At 39.5% G+C, this 21843-nt stretch overlaps 2 protein-coding genes and 2 long non-coding RNA genes across 5 annotated transcripts in view; all 4 read right to left on the reverse strand.

Moving 5' to 3' along the window:
• Positions 2061 to 2534, reverse strand: LOC109947334 (uncharacterized mitochondrial protein AtMg00240-like). The gene has a single exon (XM_020557277.1). It carries the CDS (start codon positions 2532 to 2534, stop codon positions 2061 to 2063), a length of 474 nt encoding a protein of 157 aa, XP_020412866.1.
• Positions 4488 to 5921, reverse strand: LOC109947616. The gene is made up of 2 exons (XR_002270392.1): positions 5856 to 5921; positions 4488 to 4734 (listed from the first exon to the last, which is right to left on the reverse strand). It is a non-coding gene; the product is annotated as an uncharacterized LOC109947616 (long non-coding RNA).
• LOC18787954 overlaps positions 9579 to 21843 on the reverse strand; it is a 78859-nt gene continuing 66594 nt past the window's right edge. For both annotated transcript variants that reach the window (XM_020558205.1, XM_020558204.1), the window contains one exon: positions 9579 to 10312. In XM_020558205.1, coding sequence (XP_020413794.1) covers positions 9704 to 10312 — 609 coding nt within the window. In that variant the 3' untranslated portion in view covers positions 9579 to 9703. The remainder of the gene's footprint in view (positions 10313 to 21843) is intronic.
• Positions 12464 to 14677, reverse strand: LOC109947623. The gene is made up of 2 exons (XR_002270401.1): positions 13086 to 14677; positions 12464 to 12994 (listed from the first exon to the last, which is right to left on the reverse strand). It is a non-coding gene; the product is annotated as an uncharacterized LOC109947623 (long non-coding RNA).

Genomic DNA, 21843 nt, shown 5'->3' on the forward strand with positions numbered 1-21843 from the left:
CTTTCTTTCCGCAGTTGTAGCATTTAACTTCAAATCTTTTATTATTCTTGGATTGACCATGGTTGTCGTGAAATTTTGAAGCTCCCCCTGGCCAAAAACTCCCTTCTCCTTGTCACCATCTCTTTTAGATCCACCACCAACGTGCTGCTTGAAGCTGCCTTTACTTCTGTTAATGTAGAGCGCGTCCTCCTCACCTTTTGACGAGACCCCTCCCATTTGCTTAGCCATAACTTCTTGATCGACAAGCAAATTTTCAAACTCAACAAGTGATGGTTGAGTCGGCCATCCTTGTACAGCGGCAACGGTTCTCAGAACATGAATAATTATTCTTTTTATCCAGGATTCCACAATAGCAGCAGTATGATCAAATTCAGAAATTTCAAGGCATATGGACTTTACCTTGTGGAAGTAATGAGCAATCATCATGTTGCGGTGTGCAATGGATAGCAGCTCGTTCTCAAGAAGTTGTAGTCTTGTGTCATTCCTTCTTGAAAAGAGTGTGGCAAAGGTGTCCCATGTTTCCTTTGGTGTTTTGGCTTTACTTATGTGCTCCAATATTTCTTCTTCAATTGTTGTCTTTAGGGAAAACATGGCTTTACTTGCTTTGATCTTCCATTTACACAAAATGTCACTGTTATCTTTTCACGGTTGTGTAACGTCATTACCCCCGACAACATCCCAAAGATCTTGACCTTGCAAATAATACTCCATACATGTCGCCCACATGTTGTAATTTTTGTTGTTGAGGTTTGTGATTCCTCCAACTACGTGAAGATCACCCAGTGTCGGCAGAATTTCAGCTATACTGAAGAAGCTTGATCTAAAGATGCAAACTTGTAGAGACAAACTCCTCACGACTCAAGGAAGCTCCTGCAAAATCAGTCATTGACCATCCGGCTCTAATACCAATTTTTGAGAAAATTAGAGTACACAACTCTAATATAGACTTGTTGGAGACAAAACAAGTAAACAAATTACTTGTATTAGACTCATAAAATATTACAAGAAGACAACTCTCCAGGACAAACACACACTTTTTAGAAACTGACACTCTTTGTCACTTACTAGAGACAAACTTTAAAACACTCACACTCCTCAGAAGAACTTCTTAACTTTAAAGCTTTCTGTCACTCAACTTCTTGACTTCTTAATTGATTACATTAATAAACTTCATGCCTATTTATAAAAGTAGTAACCGACTTATGTAAGTCGGCTTTATATAGTTAACCGACCTTGACAAAACATCCCAGCCACTTGTTCAACCGATCTTGAAAATATCTTGAAGGTTGTGGGTTGGGGTTGATATTTTTTAACACTAATCTCCTTAATCATGGAAAAAGCATCAGGCCCGCACGAAATTTGGATTGCGTGTAAAGCCCTGGAAGTCTTCTTCCTCCAAGCCTCGAACAGACAAGCTTTTTCTGGTTTAGGACGTTCAGCTGTACCATAGTTATCTTTGTTCAGCTGTACATCCTAAAGGCCTCTAGCCAACAAGTAATTTTTAACCAATGCACTCCAGTACTCATAGTTATCTTCTTTAAGAACTTCCACAGCAATTGCATCGGCAGGAACCACAGGTTTCACCATTCTTACTGCTATTCACATCCAGATATGAAAGCTGACCCTGACGAAAAACATAGAATGGGATTATAATTTTCGATGTCATTCCACAACTAGGTTTGTAGCTTTATACAATGATTCAGTCAATAGGATCCTAAACTATCCCCTATAACTAAGGCTTGATCAGAAACTAAATAAGGAAGCAAATAACTACAATATAAATTTACAATATTGACTAATTAATGGAGATATCTTCCTTAACACTCCCCCTCAAATTGGAGTGTATGTTAATGACACCCAACTTGCTAAGTAAGACTTCAAATTGAGTTGAACTCAACGGCTTGGTGAATATATCAGCTAGTTGATCACTTGTCCTTATGTAAGCCATGCGTATCATTCCTTCTTGAATCTTCTCTCGTACTAGATGACAATCAATCTCTATGTGCTTCGTTCGTTCATGGAAATCAGGATTTGAAGCGATTTGTAATGCCGCTTGATTGTCACAAAACAGCTTGATTTGGTTGTGGATGTTTCACTCCTAGATCCTTCAGAATATTCTTCAACCATATGATTTCACAACATGTGGTGGCCATAGAATGGTATTCAGCCTCTGCAGTAGAACGAGATATAGTTGTTTGTTTCTTAGTTTTCCAGGAAATAGGTGCTTGACCAAGCAAAACATAGTACCCCTTTATCGACCTTCTAGTATCTCTACATCTAGCCCAATTGACAACACAAAATGCTTGTAATTGCAATGAACCCGTGGAAGGGAGAAAAATTCCTTGTCCAGATGCTTGTTTAATGTACTTGAGGACCTTGTGTGCAGCCTCAAGATGTGGTTGCCGAGGTTTCTCCATGAATTGACTTAGCATGTGAACAGCATAAGCCAAGTCAGGCCTTGTTATTGACAAGTATATTAACCTGCCCACGAGCCGTCTATATGATGAAGGATCATTCAACTCCTTTCCTTCCATTTGTGTGAGAGACAAATTTTGATCCATAGGAAACCGTGAAGGCTTAACTCCTAAAAACCCAGCATCATCCAATATTTCTAGTGCATATTTTCGTTGACATAGGGTAATTGCATGCTTTGATCATGCAACTTATATTCTCAAGAAATATTTGAGTTGCCCCAAGTTTTTGGTGTTGTGATTTGTCTTGTTACATTTTCCACAGTGAAGACCACCATCCTCTGGTTCAGTTTCTCGGCCACCATTCTTCACAGCAAAAGCTGCCGCTTCAGAAGGGGAAGTATGCTTTCCATTTGAGATCCTGTCTCTCATGGCGAAGAACAAGAGAGTAGGCCTTGTTCACTGTGGGTAAAGGCTCAAGAAGAAGGGTATTACTACGAACAGTGGAATAGGAGTCATTTAAACCCATGAGAAATTTCATTGTTTTCAAGGTTTCAACATAAGAAGTGATTTCCTTCTTCGTATCATAACTACATGCAGGGATAGAGCACAACACGTCACGTTCGTCCCACAAGCCTTTTAATTTGGTGAAATATGAACTCACCGTCATGTTACCTTGCACACAGTCATGAATCTCGTTTTCTATGTGAAACAATTGAACGATATTCACATGAGAAAACCTCTCTTGCAAATCAAGCTACATCTGCCTCGCATCCTTGCAGTTGATGACGCTACCTGAAATTTCTTTTGACATGGATCCTAGGAGCCACGTCTTAACCAGGTTATTACATCGATTCCATTGCTGCAATTCTTCATGTTCATCTTCATTTGGCTTCTTGACCGTCCCATCAACAAGCCCTAATTTGTTTTTGACCGTTAAGGCCATGGTCATGGATTGAACCCATGTACTATAATTGTCTTCCACCAATGGCTGTGGCACAAGTACTGCACCAGGCTGGTCTGTGGAGATAGAGTGGATGATTAGGGCTCTCCCACTTTGAACGCGAAGTCATGCCTGAGGAGGTTGACTTCGTGTCTGTGCTATCAACCATGGCTATGTTTTGCTAGGGTTGTTTTGATGTTTGTGTGTTTGCCTTTTATTTTCCCAGATATCTACTGCTTTGATACCATGACGAAAAGCATAGAATGGGATTATAATTTTCGATGTCATTCCACAACTAGGTTTGCAGCTTTATACAATGATTCAGTTAATAGGATCCTAAACTATCGCCGATAACCAAGGCTTGATCAGAAAATAAATAAGGAAGCAAATAACTACAATATCAATTTACAATATTGACTAATTAATGGAGATATCTTCCTTAACAGATCCGGCTTGCTATTTTTGTTGTTTTTATATTTAGGTCTCAGATAAAAATTTACAACTCAGAAGAGTAAAGGATCTCATCTAAAGTAGTCTTGGAAGTATCACGAGAACACTAATATTCCATCTATTACTTATACCTGTTTACTCTTTTTATACATGAGTCTTGTTGAAGACTAAGTAAAATTCCTCAATAACCATTTAATGGTTTCTGAATTAATTTTCTTTATGCGAGCATGCCAGTTGGCAGATGATAAAATACTGTTGGGGGTGAGTGCATTGGTGTATTAAGAATCATGCCTTTTCTTTTCAAGCACTCTTTAAGTACTTTACATTCCTTCTTTTTCTTTTTCTTATATATATCTGGAAGTACCACGCCAGTATACCAATATTCCATCTATTACTTATATACAGAAAAGGAAACAATTCCAAAGGAATTGAGATTACGAAACAAATCATGAAAACTTCAACGACTAAATGCATATGCATCTCAATATTTGGAGCTGTCCAACTGTTTACCCGTTTTGATTTAATCCTGACAGGACCCGCCCCAAAATTTCCCCCAAAACCGGGGCGAATCCCGTCTTTGATCCGACATCACCCCGATGCCGGGCCCACTTACTAGAAACCGAGACTCTCTACCAAAATTTTGGCAGAGTCTCCCTTATGAATTGAACAAACCAACAAAATTCAACCTGCATAAAAATACAGAATAATCCCAACTAGCAGCATGCTTTACAGCGAATAAACAGTTTACAACAAAATGGCCTCCGGCCTCACAATTCAAACCCTAACAGGGGCGATAACAGAGCATGTCTAAGAACTTCAATTTCGACAAAACAGAGTACAAAGGAAATAACAGGAAGAAAGAGTCCTACGATGACTCAAGGCTCGGAAGCTCACGATCCGGCTCTGCTGCGGAGCTCAGTCAACTACTGGCTGGGGGGCGCAAAACAGAAAATTGTGAGTGGACAAAAATAAATTCAGTTCAGCGTAAACCAACGTAATATAACCCCACCGTTTAGAAAACCATGCAAGAAATCCCATGCACCTCAAAACCGTCATACTCCAAGTATATACATATATATATATAATATATATCAAAACAAATCAATACCAGATGCAAAGTCCGAAATCCAAAGCGAACGCTTTACAAAATCCACCATCCAAAAACTTATAAATCCCACAACCAAACTCTCGAAAGCGTACCCATTGGCATGACCGGCAAGGAAGTATCCACACCGAGAAATAAGAATGAATGAATAGATATAAATATATAATATAAGAGATATATATATAGTATAAATATAACCATCACCTAGTTGTACCGGGGAAACAATCTAATCGGGGGATTGTTTGACTAGTCACCCTGGCAGAGTCCTCGTGATGAGTCCTCAATCCACCATGTGACTAGGGAACGAGCCTTCCAACTGGGGGACCAACTCTCAGCCAGAACGTACCGTCGATAAGCTCAAAATCCGTACGTCTGTGAACAGTCCTACGCGCGCAGACTACCCAATTAAGGGTCTACAGCAACATCCCGTCAAGGATGCCCCGGGTCCCGACAATTCCAAATATCCCAAGTCTCCGTATCCAAGTTCCACATCAGGGGATGTACATAGGGTAGTGCTTACCGCACATCAAACTGACATTCTATACTCACCACTTTCCACAATCTCATCTCAACAACCCAAGTACCTCACACATAGCCAATATATATAGAAATCCCCAAAATCCATATATTCATACTCAAGATACTCAAATACGTCAAAACCCAAAATATATTTTCAATGCCTCATCAAAATATCACTCTCAGCAATTTCATAAATAATATATTCAAAATACCATTTAAAACATCATGCATAATATTTCCCAAAACCCATAGAAAATATACTTTCAATACCCAACTATACCAAACCCACAATATTTTACCAAAGCGCTTATAAAAACATCAAGTTCAACTCATTAATATAATATATTCAATAAATCATTAAAAACATTATGCATAAATCTTTCCTCAATAAAACCATGCACAAGATTTGAAAACAAGGTCCACTCACAAGTAGTCCCACGCTGCTTGACCCTGAGAGGGTCCCGCCTGCTGTGTATGCGTAGTCGGAGTACCTAATTCAGAATACGTATACGAGATTAATACGAAACGTTTGGAACGAGTACTTTAAATTAAATATCCTAATTTCCCAGGTTTCTAGTAAATGTACTAGGAACGAGACGTTCTAAGGTCCAACTACCCGATTTGGACGATGGAACAACTTCGGGAGACACTCGGTCAACCAGCGGTCAAACTTCCCAATTTGGGTCAACCGGGCCCACGGGACCCACGTCCTCCGTTTTACAATCTGAAAGTTCCTAAAGGTTTCACAAGGTCTAAGATAACCGTCTCACAAGTTTAGTCCGAAACGGACGGTTAGATCGCTTACAATCGCACAATCAGACGGTTATTAAAAACATAAACTTTACGTTATTGAATTGGAACATCCGGGGTTCCGATTCACGATCCGCGAATTCCTATACGATCATAGGAATACCTAGAACAACATATTTTAATTCGAAAAGAATCTAACGGTCGGAACCTATCGAACCCGGATAACGCACAATATGCGAAAATCCGTTCGATAGTCAAACGACATCCGAATTGAGATCCGCGAAATCCTTTGCGCTCGTGACAACCTAAGGATCTCATCGGTTTAATTTACAGCCTCACCAGCCTCGCCCACGCGCCGCCACACGCGCCGGCAGCACGTGGGTGTGTAGAGTAATTCCTGCGACGGAAAAACTCCACACCCGAGCTCACCCTTCCGGCTACAGATTCTACTCGAAGAGTGGAACACTTTATTCAACTACACCAAAGTCCAATTCGGATGGCAAGTGGCCGGAATCGGCGTCGAAAACTCACGGTTTAACCCGGAACTTCACGGCTTCGATCCGGCGACCACCGTCGACATCGTCATCGCGCAACCTAGGAAATAGCTAGAAGGGAAGGAGAGCTACCTGTTCCAAGTGACGACGCAGCTCGAGATGGCCGAAAACGTCGCCGGTAACGTCGGCAGTTTCGGCCGTTTTTCCCGTCGTTGCCACCGCCGTTCACCGAATTTTCAATCGGAGAAAAGGGTTGGGCTAGGTAGAGGAGGAAGAGAGGAAGCTTTTGCAAGAAACGGCGCCTGAAATGGTGGTCGGACGGCGAAGTTCTCGCCGTCTGAAGTTCCGGCGAAAATCAAAACGGGGGAGGAGAGAGAGAGAGAGAGAGAGAGAGAGAGAGAGAGAGAGAGAGAGAGAAAAGTCAGATATTTTAACCCAAACTTTGAAATATTTACGATTTTACCACAGTCGATGTTTTGCCCGTAACTTCTTCGTTACAACTCCGATTCAAGCCTGCCGCATGTCTACGAATTCGTCTCAGTACCACCTACCCAAAAATACCAATCACTGCCCCAAACACTTTCCGGGCAAGAAAATGACCAATTTACCCCTATCCTAAGGGTAAATTCGTAAATTCACTTAAATAATTTAAAATAGGAATTAAATTTGGAGTCGGGGTGTTACAAATCCTGTGATGATAGGGTAAAGTTCTCCATTGATTGGAAAATCATTGGTGATCAACAAATGAACTTTCTTTGGTGTGCGAGCGTGCCACTGTTAGCAGTTTAAAACCCTAATAGACTTATGAAACAAAGATAACTTGCACTCCAAGTTACTGAATTTAACAAGTGATTGTGAATTTGGGTGAGGAATATCTATCAAGTAGGTTCTTTTCTTGCCTCAGACTGATGATGACTTCATAATTTATCACAGTAAACTGGTCGTTCTGGCCAAAATAAATATTGAAAATAAATCAAACTGTTTTTCAAGAAAAACTGCCTGTTACAGAACTTGTAAGTCAAAAGGGAACTACCATGTCTGCTTGGAGAACAGAACATTGGGCTTCAATTTCTGCCTGGATTGTTGCCTATGACTCAGACTGGACTGGGTGTAACTATGTTGGATTTAAACGTCAGCACCTTCAACTGATGAGGTTAAGCTGAAAATCGATACCAATGTCGGGATTGGCAAAGCTCTTAATCTATTCAAGCCATGGGGAGGCTTGCAGGATGGCAAAATTGAGATTTCTTCAGTCTGGATGGGGCTGTGAGTGGATGGATTGATGATTATTGACCTGGAGTTGTACTACAACACCTGCTCTGCTTGATTATGAATCATCCAAGAGCTATTCTGGAGAATCTGAGAGCTCAAGACATCTTTGTAAATTTGTTGAGGTTTTCATGTTATGAAAAATCCGAATTCTGCTTGATTTGGCTTGTGATGAACCAAATTTGTAATGAGAAAAATCTCGTTTTCTTTGTGAACTGTTTTTCTGAATTGAATTGAAATCTGAAACCTGAGTTCTGGCTGATCTGTCTCTCATGAATCAAAGGGTTTGATTGCTTCAGAGTCTAAAGACTTTTTGAGTTCAACTGATCTTGTTTTGAATTTGTCAGTGTGACTTTGAGTGTTTTTGTTTTGATTGAATTTTTTGGCTGTCCTTAACCCTGTTCACCTCCTCTTATATTTATAGAAAGGATTTTCCCTTTCTAATGCAGAGAAGGGGAAGTTATTAATCTGGCAAAAAATAACCATCAACAGTCAGTTTCTGTGATGGTCCATTTGCTTTTTCTGAAAAACCAACTCTCTTGTTTTCTGTTTGTTTCCTTTCAAAACATAACCTGCCATGATGGTCAGTTTGCTTTTTCTGGCGAACAACTCTCCTGCTCCCTGTTTATATCTTGTAAATGTAACCTACTATGATGTAGAGCCTTTCTGCAGATAGAATGGGAATCTGGCCTTCTTTTCCTGGCATTTTTTTAAATGGAGAGCATTTTTTGGTTAACTTGTTTTTATTAACTCCTCATCAATTCCTCTACCTTAGTTGAAAACTTTGACTTTTCAAAGTCAGAAAGTCACGTGGGTTCTTTTTGAGAAAAGATCTTCCAAAAAATCTGCTAACTTGCACTCTGGGATTGTGATCAATGGTGATGAGAGTTTTTTAGAACCTGGGCTTAATCTTGAAATCAATTAGAAGCTTTGATTTGTTCAGATTAAGTCGCCATTTAATGGCAATTAATCTTTAATATGTGATTTTAATTTTTGCTAATTGTTTCACAAAGATCTGGGCCTTTAAACCACTTGAGCTGATTTCTGATTTCAAATAAAGCCCGAACTTCTGTTTTCTAATATGGATCAATGTCAATTGGGCTGGAGCGTGGAATTTAGGCCCAAACACTAGCACATGTACACCATGTAGTTTATGTTTTTTATTTCAGCATTCACCACCAATAAATAAATAAATAAACCAGTGTTTTGTTTGTTTCAGTACTAACAGAAGCTAACTCCATGGATCAAGTATATTGAAAAGCTTAAGCTGATTCTGATTTGTTATTTTTCCTATTAATAAACCAAAACGTGTACCTGAGTTGAGATAATCTTCTAGTTCTGAGATCCAGTCAAGCATTTTTTACTATTGCTAGGGTACAGAGGTTTTACCATGGTGGCCCATTTCACTTGTTATTTTCGTTGCTCGATCTTTGTATGTAATGGGTAGAGCCCAAAACAAAGTCAAACAACTTCAAGACGCTTATCTTCACCAAGAATCACAACATATTATCATGAATATGGGGAGGGGAGCGAAGCAAAAGCTTATCCAACAATTATATCTTCACAAGAACAAATAAAATAGATATTGAACTTTCAGTTTTATTGTAGGATGCCAAACACGTACATTCATGGACAATGCATACAAGTTTCTTAGAAGTTACAACATTACAAAAGTTATACATTACCACTTACACGTACCATCAAGAGGTGAAGTCCATGATTTCACTTTCCTATCTAATATTCCACTCCCAAGTAGAAGAATTTATGCCCTTGATTTCACTTTCCTGTCAAATATTCCTCGTCCATAAGTAGAAATGTACATCTCAACTAGAAGAGGAAATTGCATCCAAATAAATAAGGTGACTGGAATGCTAGCAAGGACAATCGTTGGAATAACAATCCATGACTGTTCATGGATCATAATGAAAAGGGCGGAAGAAAAGGCAACCATCATGGTGGCAATAGAGATGAATAAAGTGGAAAGGCCTATTATCATCTTTGTCGGTAAGGATTTAAGGAAATCTTCTTCCGCATAACGTGATGTAAGGATTCCCAAAAACATCAACACCGAAGTTGTGGAAGAAAAGAGGTATATAGCATCTGCAACTATAAAAGCCATAAACAACTTTTTATGCAGGAATATTGGAAAGCCTGTTTCTCCATTGTTTTCCCCGGGAATTGTGAAAGCTGCAGCAAACATGATGGTAATAATGAGAGCACCTACAACTGTACATGAAGATGCAGTTCCTTTCATCCATCTTTCTCCTTCCTTCACCAATACTTTGTGGTTCTTTGTAAACAGCTCACGCGGCGTCATACCATCATAATTAATAGATTCTTTAATCCGGGGTAATACAAGAGTCTCAACCTCCTACATTTTTGTTGAACAAAAATATTCATATGAGTAAAAAATTATTACTCTATTTTTCCAATAATCCACCCCTGAATCTTTCAATTTGAGAGAAGCAATACAAATCCAAACCATTAGAGAGCAGAGGTAACAAGAAGACTAGCATGCTGACCGTAAAGTAAGTTGAATAAGACATCTTAAGGCCGATCGACCTTTATTCCAATTTTTCTTTTCATTCTGCATTTAAAGTTTCTATTAAAGGTTATAGTTTAACCGTGCTATTTTGCTCTAGTTTTCGATTAGAAAATGTGTTTGATGCATCAATTTTCAATATTGGACTGAATAAACTACTAAATGTAACCACTACTACATTTTACTCTTTGCGCGACGAATAACAAAACGTCGGGCAAAGTCTTATTTAGTCGCAATAATTTCAGCGCGACAAAACATTCGTCGCGCACATTCCGTCGCGCGAAGATCGTGAAGAAAGCCTTTGCGCGACGAGGTATAACCCTTCGTCGCGCAAAACTGTGCGACGGGTAAACCATCGTTGCACCAACGGTGTGGAGACGGAACAACAGTTCGTCGCATAAATCTTTGAGCGACGACAAAGTATTCGGCGCACTTATATTTGCGCGACGACAGGAATAGCGCGACGACACTTAATTCGTCGCGCAAAACTTGTTCGGGAGACGTATATGTTCGTCGCAGAACCATTCGCGCGATGAGAAAGTTTTCGTCGCTCATATCTTTGCGCGACGAAAATCTCTGTTGTCGCGCAGAATAGGTTGCGCGATGAAACAAAACGTGTTTGAGAGACGTACGTATTCGTCGCGCAAGAATTAAAAGTAATAAAAAAAGTTGATTTTTTTTGTTACATGTTTGCGCGACGAAATGTTTTCCGTCGCGCAAAAGTAATATTACAATTTTTTTTATTTTTTTTATTTTATATTTTAAATAAAATTGGTTTTTTTTTATTGATTAAACAATGAAATTGCAATAAAAATAAATTAGAATAAAATTTTGTTATAAAATAAAATAAATGTTTATGATGAAAATAAATACACTAATCAAATAATGAAGAAAAATCAACCGGGTCGTCGCCAGTATGCGGCTCGGAGGTCTGGGCGTCCACCGGGGCAGTGGTCTGGTGGGCATGCTCGGGGTGGATGGGCTGGGAGGTCGGCACATCAAAATGCGGGACTGGAATGCCGGACTGTGCGAGGGACTGCAGAATGACCGACATCTGGATCTGAAGAGTGGCCACCTGTGCTGTCAAAGCAGTGACCTGACTGTTCGACTGTGCTGATGAACGGGGTCTGGGTTCCCTCCGCCTGGCATTCCCCATCCCTCGACAATATGTCCCCGGTCTCCTCCCTGGAGTCTGATCCAATGTCTCCGTCAAGATCTGAAACCCAGCATCCTGTGGAGGATCCACAGACTCGATCGGAGTATCGGGAGGAAGTTGGGAGGCAGACTCCTGAAGAACCAACTGGCTCCTTGTTGTTAAAATGTTAACTCGCAATTGTACGGGCCAATTAGTAGTATAGCAAGACAAGTACAAGGTCGTACCCACGAGGACTGAGAAGTTAAAATTAGTTATGTACTTAGATTACTAAATTCAAGAAAGTAGGAGGTTAAGTCTAAAATAGAATTTAAAGCAAGAGTGATTGTAATTGTTGAACAAATGAGGCAAAACGAAATTTCAAACAAAAGCAAAGTGAACAAATGTAACAAAGAGTACTTTTGTAGGCTGGAAAACAGATTGGGAGACTAGGGCATTCGATTCACCATAACAATTCAATTCTAGGTTATAAGGAGTCAAGTGACAAGTCTCATTCGAATTCAAAGATTGATTCTAGCTAAAGTATGATTAGGCCATGGTGTCTGGTCCTAACCCTGTGCTCCTAATTCCCTAACTTGATCATTTGTTGTCTAATCTAAATTAAGCATTAGGAACCCATTAAGCATAGAAGAACAATTTAAACAACCAAGCATGTATCTAATCCCTGTTGTCGAATGTCCATACATACTTTTCTTATTCATAGTTCAATTCAAATCAAAGCATGGTGTCTACTCTTGATTCAAACCAAGGTAGCTAATATACAAGTTCTAATGGTGATCAATCATCCAAACAAGCATATTAACTGATAAGCATAAAGAATAGGAATATGAATCATGAATCAAACTTGAAACTCAAAACTTCAACTTATAAACCCAGAATATTCATGTTAGGTTACATCATAGCCCTAGTTATGAATTTAGCTACTCATAATGGAAATGAAACTTAAGCAAAAATGAGAAAACATATTGAATGCAATAAGAGTAGAGAAACCCAATTCTGAAGTTGCTTGTGGTTTCCAAGGCTCCTCCCGGTGCTTCTCCACATCTAATGCTACTCCAAGAACTTTCTCATGTCTAGAGTATGGCAACTAAAGAGGTGATTTGGGATGAGTTTGGGTGGTTGGTGATGGCAGAGAAAGAACAAATTCGTAGGAAATGGAAGGAAGGCTTGTTGGAGTTGTTCCACCCTCTAATTTTGGGCTGAATGGAGTGATATAGGATGGCTTGAGTGAATTATTGGTCAATTGAGTGAATCCTTTGCCTTTGAGTAGCTGACACACCTCCCTAAATTGCTCCCTAAATTGCTCAACATGTCTGGTCTAAAGTCAAGGCTCCTTTGCACTTGAGTAGCTGACACACCTCCCTTAATTGCTCAACATGTCAGGTCTAAAGTCAAGGAAAGCTGTGGTGAGTCACATGGCTCTCCTCTGCACTTGAGTAGCTGACAGACCTCCCTTAATTGCTCAACATGTCAGGTCTAAAGTCAAGGAAAGCTGTGGTGAGTCACATGGCTCAAAGAAAGTATCCAAGGCTCAACAACTGGAAACTGCAATCCTGAGCCTGGTGTGTATATGGGCTCACGAATTGGGCTCAACTTCATAATCTGATGCATTTGAGTAGTCCATCTTGAAGTTCAGACTCTCATCTTTCCAACTACATATTATTTGGGCCAATCCAAGTTCGGAGAAAGATGTTAAGGCCGAAATGAGTTGCTAACCCAGTCTGCTCGTTTTTGCACCATTTTGCATCTTTTCTTATCCAAAGACACCATTGCTACCTAAGGCCCAATGAACTGAATGATAAACAGAAAAGGGGTTAAAAGCACACGTTTGACTCAATAACATAACCAAATCATAAGCTAGAAGGGTACAAAATGATATACAATTGTGAACTGATCAAATACCCCCAGACCTAGATTTTGCTAGTCCTCGAGCAAAACAAAAGAGAATAAAGTTGAAAACAAAACAAGAAGTTAACTAAACCACTTCTTTAGGTAACTCGATTGCAATGTGCATATGCAACAAGCCTTTAAACCTCTGGGCATCCCTAATCGGAAGAGTTGTGTCTCCTGAGGGTTTAACAGAAACGATACCCACAAACGCTTTACTGACTCTCTAACACCAAAAGGTTAGAAAACTAACTTTGAAAACAACTAATGAAAGAAAACTTTAATCATGCATCCAACACCATAGAGTTACCAAGATAGATGATCAATAAGTGTGTAAAGTGGAAGCTATAGCTCAAAGGCACACGGCTTCAAAGTAAACATACTCAAATCTTGAAGGAAGAACATGCTTCAACTCTAATTCTCACATCTAGCACTCAATCACTCAGAACCTATGGTTTTATTCTCTCAAACAAGCATAAGTGAGTATATGAAATAGAAGCACAATATTTGGTTAGATCTCATGAAGGGAATCAAATACTAAGAGTAGAGATACACACATACATACCAGCACCCATGAATACATCCTCAAAGAACAGCTAGGTCTTTCACAAGGTTGTAATGAAAGGCTAAGGTTAAGGGAAGTGGAAGAATTGGAAGGAACACAACTAACTTAAGAACATACCAAGGTTGCATTCTTCATTGATCTGCAAGGTATCATTGATTTAGAATGGTATGGCTGCAACTTCATAGCATCATCTGGCATAGACTTTATATTTCACATTTAGATCAAATCGAAACACTTTCTCTTTATCTTTTTTTTTTTTTTTTTGACTTGATCTACTTCTTCTTTAACTTTATTGCATAGATTCACACCAATTTACATTTGGGCATGTGGCAGCAACCTCCTTGCTTCAAACTTTATCTTCGCACACCTTGGTATATTTCTAAGCTATATAGGGTATGGCTACAATAGGTTAAATATCTCTGATTGAGATACAAAGTTAGGGGAATTATGAGGGTGATAGAAGAAAAAGGCTTGTAGTGTTTGGCTGCAAGAGAGCTGATGGAACACACGAATGGGTAGGGTGAAAAGAAAGCACAGAAAATAGTTTTACACGCAGAGCCTAGCATCACTTTAATGAGTTCATTCATGGGTGAGAGCACGCACCTGATATCTGTAAAGAGAATCATCCTTAGTATTCAATCAAAATGGAACAATGAGATCATTTAGAGTGAATTGAAGAAAATAAGTAGAGATGAGGAATAGAAACACTTTAAACCCTCTCAAGAAAGCAATTAGGCTTGAAATAGCTCACTAGGGTAGTCTCCACTATTCTCCTTCAAGAATCTGAGCATGGTACTTTAGCCACCAGAATTCTAAGAGCAAAAGCTTTTGTGAAGTGTAAAATTTCTGATATGAAAATCTCAATGGCAGCTCCATAGCATTGGTTATATGAAATTTTTTTTTTAAATTAAAAAAAAAAAAATGACAAGCGAACGAAAATTGTAAACACAAATGAACAAAAATTGAAAACCTCCCCCCCAGACCTGAATTGAACATTGTCCTCAATGTTAAAGCATAACAAAGATGAGTGAGAACATGTGAATAATAAGGGGAAAGTTTAAGACAAAGTATTAGAGAAACTCCCTCTTGATGCGATTAGGTCGACCGCTACCAAGCACCTTATTCTTCAACACATGGGTTGCCTCCCAAGAAGCGCCTTAGTTAATGTCTTGGCAAGACATTATGCCATTAGCTAACTTGATTGTACGAAGGGAAGATGATCCACCACATGACCAGTTTGAATTCCAACTGACACTCCCTCATAGAATGGCTTTAAACGTTGTCCATATACTTTGAAAGTCGAGCCATCTTTAGGATTTTGAATCTCCACAGCACCATAGGGAGATACATTGACCACGGTGAATGGGCCAAGCCACCTAGACTTCAATTTTCCTGGAAAGAGACGCAAACGTGAGTTAAACAAAAGAACTGACATACCTTTGGTGAATTCTTTCCGTTGAATGTTCCTGTCATGGTAACTCTTGGTATGTTCTTTGTATAGCTTTGCATTCTCATAGGACTCATGTCGAATTTCTTCCAATTCATTGAGCTGAAACTTTCTAACATGGCCGGCCTTGTCCAGATCAAAATTCAACTTCTTGATGGCCCAAAAAGCATTGTGTTCAAGCTCCATTGGCAAGTGACAGGCTTTCCCAAACACAAGACGATAAGGGCTCATTCCGATGGGAGTCTTATATGCAGTCCTATAAGCCCATAATGCATCATTGAGCTTGGCAGCCCAATCTTTCCTTGTACTATTCACCACCTTCTCTAGGATCTGCTTAATTTCTCTGTTGCTTATTTCTACTTGACCAGAAGTTTGAGGATGATATGGTGTAGAGACTCGGTGGGTGATATTGTACTTCTTCATGAGTGCTTCAAATAGCTTGTTGCAGAAATGGCTGCCTCCATCACTAATGACAGCCCTTGGAGTACCAAACCTTGTGAAAATATTGTCCCTCAAGAACTTCAGGACCACCTTATGATCATTGGTTTTGGTGGCTATGGCTTCCACCCATTTAGACACATAATCAACAGCAACAAGTATGTAGGTATAACCAAAGGAAGATGGGAATGGTCCCATGAAATCAATACCCCATACATCGAAGAGTTCCACAAAGAGTATGTTCTTCAATGGCAGTTCGTTCCTGCGGCTTATGTTTCCCATCCTTTGACACCTATCACACTTAACACAAAAATTAAATGCATCTTTGAATAGAGTAGGCCAAAAGAAACTTGATTGCAAAATTTTAAGTGCTGTTTTCTTGGCTCCAAAGTGGCCTCCACAAGCCAATTCGTGGCTATGCCTAAGGATGCTAATGAGTTGATCTGGGCAATGCTTGAATAAGAAAGGTTCATCCCAGACATAATGTTTCACCATGGAAAAGAACTTCTTTTTGTCCTGATAAGTTAGATCATTTCTAAGAACACCACAAGCAAGATAATTAACAAAATCAGCATACCATGGCTCTTTGACTTGGGCAACATATAGTTGTTCATCTGGGAAAGTCTCATTCAATGGTAGTACAGCTTCTCCTTGCTCTTCAACCACAATTCTGCTCAAATGGTCAGCCACCACATTTTCACATCCCTTCTTGTCTCGAATCTCCAAATCGAACTTTTGCAGCAAGAGAATCCATCTGATCAAGCGAGGTTTGGCGTCCTTCTTAGTGAGCAAGTATCTAAGAGCAGCATGGTCAAAATAAACAATTACTTTAGAACCAACAAGGTAAGGGCGAAATTTTTCTAAAGCAAAAACCACAGCAAGCAACTCCTTTTCGGTTGTGGAGTAATTGAGTTGGGCATCATTCAAGGTCCGGCTCGCATAATGAATCACATGGGGAAGCTTGTTCTTCTTTTGACCTAAAACTGCACCAATAGCAAAGTCAGAGGCATCACACATTATTTCAAATGGTAAAGACCAATCTGGAGCTATGATAATAGGGGCTGAAGTTAGCTCTTTCTTCAAAGTCGTAAAGGCTTCCATGCAAATCTCGTCAAACTCAAAAACAGCATCCTTAGCAAGGAGATTACACAATGGTCTTGAAATGCTTGAAATTTTTTTTATGAACCTTCTATAGAATCCGGCATGGCCCAGAAAGCTTCTAACTCCTTTAACAGAGGAAGGGGGTGGTAGATTTGTGATGATATTTATCTTGGCTTTGTCCACTTGAATTCCCTTGTTTGAAACAACATGGCCTAGCACAATTCCTTGTCTTACCATGAAGTGACACTTCTCCCAATTCAAAATCAGATTTGTTTCCTGACATCTTGTAAGCACTAGAGACAAGTGGTGAAGACAATCATCAAAAGATGAACCAAAAACTGAAAAATCATCCATAAATACCTCCATGAATCGTTCCACCATATCAGAAAAGATTGCCATCATGCATCTTTGGAAAGTTGCTGGAGCATTGCACAAACCAAATGGCATCCTTCTGTAAGCAAATGTACCAAATGGGCATGTGAACGTGGTTTTCTCCTGGTCTTCCGGAGCAATGGAAATTTGATTATAACCTGAAAATCCATCAAGAAAACAGTAGTAAGCATGGCCAGATAAACGGTCAAGCATTTGATCAATAAAAGGCAAGGGAAAATGATCTTTTCTCGTGGATGTGTTCAACTTCCTATAATCAATGCAAATTCTCCAACCAGTGATAGTGCGTGTTGGAACTAGCTCATTCTTCTCATTCTTTACAACGTTGATTCCGGACTTCTTTGGAACCACTTGCACAGGACTCACCCACTTAGAATCTGAAATTGGGTAGATGATTCCCACATCAAGTAGCTTCAAAACTTCAGCCCTAACCACCTCTTTCATATTGGGATTTAGCCTCCTTTGTGCATCACGAGATGGTTTGCTGTCTTCTTCCATTAAAATTCGGTGCATGCACATGCTTGGACTAATTCCTTTGATGTTTGCTATGGTCCATCCAAGGGCTGTTTTATGTTCTTTCAGAACTTCAATTAAGCTGTCCTCTTCATGTGAAGTGAGACTTGCAACAATTATAACAGGGAGAGTTTCATTAGCACCCAAATAAGTATATTTAAGATGATTGGGTAGAGGTTTAAGTTCTAGCTTTGGTGGGGTGATAATGGATGGCTCCAATTTTGTGGAGGATGATACAAGAGGCTGAAGTGGTGGCCTAAAGGATGGTGGGTATGGCTGAAACACTTCTAAGGTAGCCATCACTTCTTGGAACTCTGATTCAAAGAGATCTTCCTCTTCTTGTGTTAGGACCGCTTCCAAAGCATCATTAGACTTTTTCTGCACAATTTTAGAAGAAACCTCATGATCCACAACATCAATTGAAAAACAAGTATCAAGAGTGATAGAAGGTTGAGACAGAGCATCAAACACTTTAAATTCAACAGTTTCACCCAAAACAGTTATGGAGAGGGTGCCATCTTTCACTTTGATGATTGTGTCTGCAGTGGCCATGAATGGTCGCCCGAGGAGAATGGGATCAACACGGTCTACATATGGGTTATCCTCCATATCCATCACTACAAAATCAGCCGGAAGAATGAGTGTATTAACTTGAACTAAAATATCTTCTACAATACCTTTTGGATATTTGATAGAATGATCAGCTAGTTCAAGACGAATTGAGGTTTTCTTTATCCCTTCTAAGCCAAGCGCCTGATAAACTGAATATGGCATTACATTGATGCTTGCTCCCAAGTCCAACATGGCTCTTCCAACCGTCTTATCTCCGATGTTAATGGGAATGTTAAAGCTGCCAGGATCTTCTAGTTTTGGTGGAAGCTTCCTTTGCAACACAGCACTCACATTCTTGTTGAGCTTTACTTCTTCACTTGGAGTAAAATTGAGCTTGTGAGTCATCAAGTGCTTGATGGACTTTCCATATGCAGGAATCTGTTTAACAACATCAAGCAAGGGCAAATTGATATTAACTTTACTCAAAATATCATAAATCTCTTTAAAAGCCTTATCTTGATTTGCTTTCTTCAAACGGCCTGGAAATGGAATCGGTGGAATATATGGAGGAGGTGGGATGTATCTATCTTGATGAAGATGTGATGGCACAAATTTGTCATCTCTTTTATGCAATTGAAATGGATTGGGTTCCTGAGAATCAGATTTGGCCTTAGGAGCAGATTGGGACGTTTTGGGTTGTTCTCCTTCCATAGCTGTGGTTTCCTCTTCATCTTCATCCTCTACAACCACAACATCATTTGATATATCAGAACCAACTTTGTTATCAACAATCTTACCTGATCTGAGCACATGAACAGCCTTGGCTTCTTGGTTTTTTGGATTGATCACGGTTTGACTTGGCCATTTCCCAGGTTCTCTTTGAGCTATTTCAGTAGCTGTCTGGCCCAATTGGACTTCCAACTTGGAGATGGCAGCTTGTGTTGTTTGCTGGAAATTGTTTTGGTTGATTGCCATTTGCTTCACTATATCCTCCAACGATGATGATTGTTGTGGCCTTTGGAGTGAAGGGGGATTCGCTTGATTCTGTGTATTCCTCCATGAAAAGTTTGGATGATTCCTCCAACCTGGATTATAACTTTGAGAATATGGGTCATTTATTGGACCTCGGTTGTAGGAATTCACCAACTTAGCTTGCTCTTGCACAAATTCTGGATATGCAGCCCCAAAGGGACAAGAAATGGTAGGATGACCATGAGTTTCACAGATGCTACACACTTCCTTCAAAGGGTTTCTTGAGTTCAATGCAAGGAGGGCATCTAGCTTTTGTTCCAATTTGGAAATCTGCACACTGGAAGAATCATTAGAACCACCAGCAATACGTTTACCTCTTGTATCGGTGTGTTGGGTCTCCATTGCTATCTCCTCAAAGAGTTCATATGTTTCTTCTGGAGTTTTAGTCTTATAAGAACCACCTGCAAAATTAGTGACAATATCATGGCTAGAGGGGGTTAGTCCTTTATAAAACATACGCATCTGAAGCTTCAATGGAATCCCATGATGAGGACATTGATTGAGCAGCCCGTTGAATCTCTCCCATGCTTCACAAAATGACTCATCATCTTGTTGTGCAAATAGAAGGATCTTGTCCCTAAGCATGTCGGTTTTTTGCGTGGAGAAATATTTCTCCAAGAACTTCTTTTGAATGGCTCCCCAAGTCATGAGTAAACCAGGCTTCAAAGAATTCAACCAATATTTCGCCTTATCTTTCAAAGTGTAAGGAAACACTCTCATTCGAAGTTGCTCTTCCGTCACACCTGTCAAGGGAAAAGAGCTCACAACATTAAAAATATCATTTATATTAGTTAATGGATCTTCATTAGGTAAACCATAAAAAGAAGGGAGCATATTAAGATAAGAAGATTTAAGCTCATAGTTTCGAGCTGCGGTGGGCAGCAAGATGCTTGAAGGGGATGCTGGAATTGTTGGGATATCAAGGTCTCCCATGAACTCATTGGCAGCCATCTCTTCTTCTTCTTGGTCTGAACTTGATTCCGAATTTGAAGGTGAAGACCCTGGGAGGTCAGTGTGGATAGCAAGACCTTCAAATGTGGCAATGGCTTGCTCTTTTGCAGTTGCTAACTCTCTTTCTAGACGATTCTGAATTTCAGAGATCACCCGGTTTGGTTGCAAAGATGGCCCTGCGTTCAAAGATCTCGAACGTTGGAATGAAGACCTCACTTGTTCAAGGAAAGGATTACTAGACATAAACTACCTGAAACAGAAAATAATTTGAGTTAATTAGTACTTCTAAAAGAATAGGGTAACCTTGGGCACATAACCAGGGAAGAACTTTCATTCAGTCCCCGGCAACGGCGCCAAAATTTGTTGTTAAAATGTTAACTCGCAATTGTACGGGCCAATTAGTAGTATAGCAAGACAAGTATGAGGTCGTACCCACGAGGACTGAGAAGTTAAAATTAGTTATGTACTTAGATTACCAAATTCAAGAAAGTAGGAGGTTAAGTCTAAAATAGAATTTAAAGCAAGAGTGATTGTAATTGTTGAACAAATGAGGCAAAACGAAATTTCAAACAAAAGCAAAGTGAACAAATGTAACAAAGAGTACTTTTGTAGGCTGGAAAACAGATTGGGAGACTAGGGCATTCGATTCACCATAACAATTCAATTCTAGGTTATAAGGAGTCAAGTGACAAGTCTCATTCGAATTCAAAGATTGATTCTAGCTAAAGTATGATTAGGCCATGGTGTCTGGTCCTAACCCTGTGCTCCTAATTCCCTAACTTGATCATTTGTTGTCTAATCTAAATTAAGCATTAGGAACCCATTAAGCATAGAAGAACAATTTAAACAACCAAGCATGTATCTAATCCCTGTTGTCGAATGTCCATACATACTTTTCTTATTCATAGTTCAATTCAAATCAAAGCATGGTGTCTACTCTTGATTCAAACCAAGGTAGCTAATATACAAGTTCTAATGGTGATCAATCATCCAAACAAGCATATTAACTGATAAGCATAAAGAATAGGAATATGAATCATGAATCAAACTTGAAACTCAAAACTTCAACTTATAAACCCAGAATATTCATGTTAGGTTACATCATAGCCCTAGTTATGAATTTAGCTACTCATAATGGAAATGAAACTTAAGCAAAAATGAGAAAACATATTGAATGCAATAAGAGTAGAGAAACCCAATTCTGAAGTTGCTTGTGGTTTCCAAGGCTTCTCCAGGTGCTTCTCCACGTCTAATGCTACTCCAAGAACTTTCTCATGTCTAGAGTATGGCAACTAAAGAGGTGATGTGGGATGAGTTTGGGTGGTTGGTGA

This window comes from Prunus persica, chromosome G2 (genome assembly GCF_000346465.2).
Source record: "Prunus persica cultivar Lovell chromosome G2, Prunus_persica_NCBIv2, whole genome shotgun sequence".
NCBI classification, from domain to species: Eukaryota; Viridiplantae; Streptophyta; class Magnoliopsida; order Rosales; family Rosaceae; genus Prunus; species Prunus persica.

Coding starts and splice junctions, on each gene's coding strand:
- LOC109947334 (XM_020557277.1), bottom strand. CDS start 2,534: ATGGAAGGAAAGGAGTTGAATGATCCTTCATCATATAGACGGCTCGTG.